This window comes from Lipotes vexillifer, unplaced genomic scaffold (genome assembly GCF_000442215.2).
Source record: "Lipotes vexillifer unplaced genomic scaffold, Lipotes_vexillifer_v1.1 scaffold977, whole genome shotgun sequence".
NCBI classification, from domain to species: Eukaryota; Metazoa; Chordata; class Mammalia; order Artiodactyla; family Lipotidae; genus Lipotes; species Lipotes vexillifer.
Genome location: NW_006783088.1, coordinates 2,190,375 through 2,198,374, shown reverse-complemented (window position 1 = coordinate 2,198,374; position 8,000 = coordinate 2,190,375). Strand labels below are relative to the sequence as shown.

The following is an 8,000-nucleotide window of genomic DNA, read 5'->3' as shown; positions in this document are numbered from 1 at the left end:
AACCTCAATTAAATAGTCTTGGGAGACTAGGACTGGGAGCTCTCATGCCCTGGGATGACAGCAGAGCTCAATAGGAAGAAAACTCTTCTTTCCTAGCAAGGACTCAGCCAATGAAAAGCCACGTGCTTTGTTTACTATAGCTCTCCCAACTTCCCCGGCTCCTTCCCTTGCCCTGGGGGGACTTGCACATGGCATGCCATGGTTGCAAGACCCTGGATTGCAATTGTCTGATGATTCTGAATAAATCTATCTTTGCTGGAGAAATAACTGGCAGTATATATTTTTTAGGTCAACAGTCATTTATTGTCTCACTCCCAACTGGGTGTACTTTGATCAAGTCAGTTCTGAGGATAAGCCCCAGGAGGTAACATCAGGTTTGAGGGCTCAGTCCCACACAGGACTGCCCTTACTACAGAAGCCAGCTCCACATGAGGTCCCCATGCCACTCACACTTCTTTCTGGCTATAATATCAGGGGTTCCCACGACCTCCTCACATTTTTGAATTCTCTAGAAGCATTCACAGAACTCAGGAAAACACTATACTTATGATTCCAGTTTTATTATAAAGGACACAAGGTGAGGGACTTCCCTGGTGGTCCAGTGGTTGGGACTCTGCGTTCCCAATGCAGGGGGCCCAGGTTCAATCCTGGTCAGGGAGCTGGATCCCACATGCTGCAACTAAAAGATCCTGAACACGGCAATGAGGATCCCACATGCCACAACTAAAACCCAGCGCAGCCAAATAAATATTTATTAAAAAAAAAAAAAAGATACAAGGTGAGGTGTGGGAGGGAGCACAGAGCTCCCATGCTGTCTCTCTGTGGAGTCCTCATGTCACCCTCCCAACACATTAATGTGTTCTCCAACCAGGAAGCTCTATTCAGCCTTGGTGTCCAGGTTTTACTGGGACTTGATTACATAGGAATGGTTAATTGACTCGCCACTGTGACTGTGACTGAACTCAAATCTCAAGCCCGCCCTGTCCTTCTGGCCCAAAGTTCTAACCCTATATTCACCATCACAGGGTGGGTCTTCCTAGGGACTAGCCCTATCCTGAAGCTATCTAAGGGCCCCCCTGCCAAGAGTCACCTTATTAGCATAACAAAGACTTCTTTCACTCAGGAAACTACAAGGGTTCTATAATCTCTATGCCAGGAATAGGGGAAAAAGATCAGATATACTCTTTATTATACCACATTATTTGACCTTGTGTGTTTCATGGAAGTTCATTTAAACCATGAAGCCTCATTTACTGGAAGAAATACCTACTTTTAGTCTCTAGAAACTGGCATAAGTCATTTGAACAATAAATGTCTTTTGATGTTGAAGTTCTGTGCAGACACAGAAAGGTATATTCTTGTGGCTTAGGGTTAATGATGAGCTGATTATATTAAAAAATAATGCAGGACTATCTTTGTTTTTAGGTACAAAATTGGAAAGAGCTGTGAAGATTAAAAGAAATGTTAGTGCCGTGGAGCAACTAGGCCCGTGAGCCACAACTACTGAGCCTGAGTGTCTGGAGCCTATGCTCCGCAACAAGAGAGGCCACGACAGTGAGAGGCCTGCACACTGCGATGAAGAGTGGCCCCCGCTTGCTGCAACTAAAGCCCTTGCACAGAAACGAAGAACCAACACAGCCAAAAATAGATAAATAAATTTTAAAAAATTAAAAAGAGAAATGTTAGAATTTTCTATAATATATACTGTGTTCTAGTAGAAAATAAAAGTATCAGGTTGAGGTAAATTAGGTTAATTCTGTTACCTAGAATGTGTTCACTGATGGGCGGCTCTGTAGAACAAATGAGCTTTCTTAGATCACAAAAATCATAGCAATAAAAAAAAAAAATCATAGCAATAAACTTGGTAAGAATGGTCAATATGAAACTCTGTGTGCCATAAATTCTATTACTAACAGAAATGGTAACTACTTTTATTGTCACAGGCTGGAAAGGTGTAACCTTACTAGTTACATTATGCTAAATTATTTAAAAACTATGAAGTTTTCCTCCAAGAGTCACACCTTTATTTAATGATAGTTAAGCACTAAAAAAGAAGGGACCCCTTTTACTAGCAATTTGTAATCAGAAAATTGCCAGAGTTGGAAAACACAAGGAAAGACGATGCTATTAATACATCACATGGTCCAGAAAACGAAACTGCGGACTCAAAGTGATGAGAAAAGTGAAGTGAAAGAACGTGGACACCTTCCTTCTGTTCTGGTTGGATTTCAAAGTGAGGAAGGTAGAAGAAAATTGACAGAAGAGCTGGGCTGGCTCCAGCATGAGTTCTAGGTCTTGAACCAAAATAGTGAGGACAGGAAGAGCTGGTCAGTGTCTTATGAACTGCCACCATGGAAACCACTGCTTTGATCAACAATGCAAATGAGCAGCTTTCTGCAACAGGGCCAGTCTTGAGCTACTTCTTATCTTTCAGAAATGGCTACAAGAGGGTTTGACATGTTTCAGGCTGTAGGTTATCATCCAATAGTCACTCATGAAAATATATCAAGTGAGGATACATATTTTGTGAAAGCTTTCTCTTGCTTATCTATGTGTATACAGGTCAAAATATATTTCTCGCTACAGTTGGAAGCCACAAGTTTATGGAGCTGGAAAGGCAAGACATCTTGTGGCCCCTAATTGCATCAAACACTTCACATTAATCATGGCAGAGATAATGTGAAAAAAGAGTCACATACCGCAATATCTACCAATAATAGTACCACAGGGAAACTCACATTATTATTTAAAATATATAATGTAAATATGGTATTGACATAAAAATTAAATGCTTATGAAAAACTCAAGAAAGATCAAAGGGCATATAAGCAAGTACTGTACAGATGGTTTCCTTAAAAGATAAATTTTAATATACAGAATAAAATTCAAGAGTTTATTTTTTCACATCCCCCCAAATTTGTGGCCATGAATGCCTCTGAATCTGAAGAGGAAAGTTTATATTTTGGTCCAATACATTATTAGACTGCCTGTATGATCAAGTCTGGCTTGATTATCATAAATCATAGAGGTTAATGGAATTTACTTTGAAAATCTATTACTTTTACAGATGATAAATTTTCAGTTTTTTCTTAGCTAAGAGTTTATTCCACTTTAGCCTCAGAACCAGATTCAAGATATCTTCCTTAAAATTAAAAAAAAAAAAGATATCTTCCTTAACAGCTGGTCATCACGTTAGGCTTAATCTAGGCAAATTACTTAATACTTTATTGGAGATCATAAAAAAACTCCACAATAAATAATGAAAAGGGTATGCAAAATCATTAGCCTCTGTTTGCAATACAGAAAATACATGTCAGTTCTGGACCAAAATAATTCCATTGAAATACAAAAAGTGATAGGGAAGAATGAAAGGATTTGCAGTGACTGCTTTTGGTGGTCAGCTACAACGAACCAACAACCATCAGCTGTTTTGGAAAGTGTAGGTGGGTTTTAATTTGCAGATAAAGAATGTCTTCGGTAGTTTAAAAAAATATAAACTCTAAAAAAGCTTGTGAATCATATACAAAAGCAGCTGTCTGAGACCAAGGTTGAAAACCAGAAACTGTGTGTTAGCACCACCAGCAAGCACAGGTCCTGTGACTCATCTGCCCTTCTTTCTAGTGCAGAACGCAGACTTGACTGTTGTACACATCATTTACAGGTATAAAAACCGGCCTGGAGTACAGGTTTCCTGTTGGGTAAAGTCTTAAGCCCTAAGAGGCACCAAGCAGTTACAAAGGCTGGGCAACCATCCAGATCACAAGTTCCGACGAAATAATAAATCCCGTGTTGCCTTATCAACTTTTTGCTGGTAGTCCTCCAATTTGTCAAGTATTTTCTGGGACAGCTGTAGGAGAAAAGAAGGGAATCATTGGAGAATAGGTCAAGGACTGAAAAAGACTAAAGTTATTAATCACTTTGACTTCAGCAACCAGATTTCCCCTAATAAAGTTGTTAGCCATTGTGCTTCATTTAACCACCATTCAGTATAGGAGTCTGCTCTGTGACTCCACTGATATAACTGGACTTTTCTGCTATATACAATACTCCAACCCTGTTTCCCTAACGAATTTCTAAATATGCAAATCATACCAGTATTTTTAATAAAAGCTTTATTAGCTCTCTTCCCAGAACCAGAGAGGTTATATCTGATTTAACTAATCATCTCATAAAGGGATTGGGCAGCATGTGAAGGGCAATAAATGGCTTCTGCCCTCTCCTTAATCCTTGAAAACCGGAAAAGCAAGCTTTAAGGTGTAACTGCTAGTGCAAGGGCTTATCTAAAATGCCCCAGGAGAGGATTTACTCACTGCAATGTTGTGACTGTTGGCACTGTTCTCTCCCAGAGCCTGGAGAAGCTGATCAATGGAAGAGTATGGGAGCCACACCATTGGAGCCGTTGCAGACAGTGGAAACTGAAAAGAAAAATACCTATTATTTGAAGAAAATCTGAAAAGTGGACCATTTCTTCTGGGTAGCTACTTCCACAGGATTCGATAACATGAAATGCTTTACTTGTTTTCACAAAAGAAACTGTGTATGCGTGCGTGTGTGCACACACACGTGTGCACACGGTACATGACTGGAACCCCCCCATCTCTTTTCAACTGGGGAACTGGTCCTTTTCTTAGTTAAATCAAATGTATTTTTAAATTCATATCATCTTTTATCTTAAAGTAGGGCTAAGGCTGATTAGGGATAAACACACTCAACAAAACTCTTCTCTAAATTGTCAATGAACGATACTATTTCCAGTCTGAAATTTAGATGTAAATTATCTGAAAAAACTTTAGAAAAGGAAAGTGTGATAATACAGAATTAAGAGGAGATGTGGATACAAGCCTACCTCAATTCCAAAGTACTGATGTCCTTTTCCCAATACAGCATCCACATATTCTGAAACCAAATCCACAGCTTCTTCTAAAAGGTCATAGTTTAAGTAGAGACGGAGCAACTCAGCAGCATCAACCTTCTGTAAAAAGTTAGTGATAAGAACATTTACCAATTTCCATCTTACCTGGGCATGGACCAAAGGATGTTGAGTGTCTGATTCCCTGGCATTTATACTTTTCATTATAAATAAACAAACACCTTGGTTTACTTATCTTCGGATGAGGGTCGGATTCCCAAGAGCCCAGTTACCTCTGGGCACCTTGTAAGGCCCTTTCTGTTAAGTGGCCTTCCTCACCTGTTCTGTGATCTGACACATTTTAATTCTTTCCTACTTCGTTTCCACAGTAGTAAGTCAACAAACCTTCCCAGAAATGCTGAATACCAGAGATAACATAGTCACATTAATTCTCAGAAACATATGAATGACAAATGAGAAAGAAGTTAAAAGAATCACCAACTTTAAATGCTTGAATTACATTTGTATTTAACTCAGGGTGAGAGAAAAGTGATACAGCCTCAGTTTGGAAGGCCTCTCCTAATTATGTCAATTATGCTTTCTATATTCTGATTTGATCACGGTCTTAACTTTTACCATCTTAGCTGCCTTCTCTACTTTCTAACTTAAAAAAATAGGTTAACTTTCTTGATCTTAAGCTTTATATTCTCTTTTCCTATTGTGTCCAGTGTATTTCAGGTACAGTAGTTCTCAAACTTAGCATGCATCAAATCAAATCATGACCTTGTTAAAATATAGATCCTGGATCCCAACTCCAAGGTAATTTGATTCTGTAAGTCTGGGATGGAGCCCAGGAATCTATATTTTGAAGAAGCCCACCATCAAAATAATTTAATGCAGGTGGCCCAAGGACCCAATTTTGACAGAAACGGAAAGAAACACTGTTGTAGAATTTGAAAAGAATTCCACTCACTCCTGTGAATTTTTTTTTTTTTTTTTTTTTTCCCTGCGATATGTGGGCCTCTCACTGTCGTGGCCTCTCCCGTTGCCGGATGCGCAAGCTCAGCGCCCATGGCTCACGGGCCCAGCCGCTCCGCGGCACGTGGGATCCTCCCGGACCGGGGCACGAACCCGCATCCCCTGCATCGGCAGGCGGACTCTCAACCACTGCGCCACCAGGGAGGCCCCCTGTGAATTTTTTGAGTAATGAATAGTGAATGCTGTGTTCCATATATACTCATTGTCCTAAGCACATACTCATTGTTCAGTGAGCACACAAGCGTGCATTAACTTAATCACCAACACAGAGAACTTTAAATCTAAACACCCAGTACTTCACAGGACTGAAGCAAACTGTTTTCAGCTAAGACTGAGAAGCTGTAAGTATATAAGTCGGTATATTTCCATAAATTGTCACTCTATCTTTTCCTTTTTAATCATCTCATGAAGTTATTCAGGATGATAAAGATCAGGTTCTTACTCTCTACAAGTTAAGATACCACTTACCTTATAACTGTTTATAAGCCAGTTAGGCAGAGGCACTCCATGAGACAAGAGCTTGTTGATTACACAGTGGTGATATAAGTTATTCTGGACTTTGTACTTTTCCAGGTAAGTTGATAATAGCCTCCATGCTTCATCTGTAGCACTTGATAAAAGGAGAAAGGACTTATGAGTTCCAGATTCTTAATAGATAATTATAGTACCATTCAAAACATGTATTTACATGGAAAAAATCTTTATAGACACAACAGAATTGATAATACAGCTAAATGACAACTAACATTATTAGGGCCAATGTGACTTAGGGGTGGTACTAGAAAATAGATGACTTGGATTCTTGTATTTCCCAATAACCACATATTAACTCAACTAAACAATTCACTTTACTTGTTTGTTCCAGATTTCTAAAACAAGGAAATTGGCTCAGACCACTATTTCCAAACCTGATCAAGCAATAGAATCATGCAGTAGTTCTGATTTAGAAGATTAGGGTGATATCTTGTAATCTGTACTCTGATAGTAACTCTGGTGTTAATTTAGGGTTTGAAAAATAATGTCAGAGGACTTCAAGACTGTAAAATGCTATAATTCTAAAGTGCTAAGCTGCATAATACAAATTATAAATGCAATTCAGGAAAGGGAAGTTTACTGAGGGTTAGGGTTGTTAGAGAAGGATTCTGAAGACACTAAATTACATTCAGGTAGACACTGTGGAAGGATATGGAGGGTAAGCCCTTGCAGGATGATGAAGACTAGGGCTATACCTAGACTCCTTAGTGGTGATGACTGATGAGAGCTGATTGGCTGCTAGCCAGGCCCAGGCTTCTGCTTGGGCTGCCTCTCCTCCAAACTGCAATTTGATGCATCTGCAATGAAAATGGTTCCACAGAGTAAATTAATTTGCTGAAAAGCACCACATTATTTTGCTACTGAAACTGGAGACGAGATGACAACTTTAGCTCTAGTCTATTACTAAATTCACCCTGGGTACTGGCTCTTCCCTCTCCTCACAGCCACACAACTGGATGACCCACAAGGCCATTAACAAGTGTTGAGATTATTTACTTACTAGAGAAAATTGATGATGAAAAATTCTGATGGTGGGCTTCCCTGGTGGCGCAGTGGTTAAGAATCTGCCTGCCAATGCAGGGGACATGGGTTTGAGCCCTGGTCCGGGAAGATCCCACATGCTGTGGAGCAACTAAGCCCGTGCTACTGAGCCTGCGCTCTAGAGCCCGGAAGCCACAACTACTGAGCCCACGTGCCACGACTACTGAAGCCTGTGCGGCTAGAGCCCATGCTCTACAACAAGAGAAGCTACCGCAATGAGAAGCCTGCTCACCGCAACGAAGAGTAGCCCCTGCTCGCTGCAACTAGAGAGAGGAAGCCCGCATGCAGCAAGGAAAATCCAACGCAGCCAAAAATAAATTAAAAAAAAAAAAAAAAATCTGATGGTTTATTTCTAACTCACAAACAACTTGACTAATATTTAGGTATAATGTAACTTTAATAAGAAGTACTTTTTAACAATGTTTGCAGGGGCCACTAGATGTCCTAAAGGATTGAAGAGAACATATGCCTTATCTAAATGGACACCACTATTTAACTATTTATCTACTGTGGCCATGTGGGCTCAGGAATGCCAGAT

General features: G+C 39.9%; 1 protein-coding gene across 1 annotated transcript in view; it reads right to left on the bottom strand.

Moving 5' to 3' along the window:
* Positions 1 to 3,377: 3,377 nt before the first annotated feature.
* The window catches only part of NUP160 (nucleoporin 160), a 55,226-nt gene continuing 50,603 nt past the window's right edge, over positions 3,378 to 8,000 (bottom strand). The window contains exons 32-36 of the mRNA XM_007455718.1: positions 7,117 to 7,218; positions 6,356 to 6,497; positions 4,847 to 4,972; positions 4,311 to 4,415; positions 3,378 to 3,847 (exon numbers count right to left, since the gene is read on the bottom strand). Of these exons, the coding sequence (XP_007455780.1) occupies positions 3,758 to 3,847; positions 4,311 to 4,415; positions 4,847 to 4,972; positions 6,356 to 6,497; positions 7,117 to 7,218 (565 nt within the window). The 3' untranslated portion in view covers positions 3,378 to 3,757. The remainder of the gene's footprint in view (positions 3,848 to 4,310; positions 4,416 to 4,846; positions 4,973 to 6,355; positions 6,498 to 7,116; positions 7,219 to 8,000) is intronic.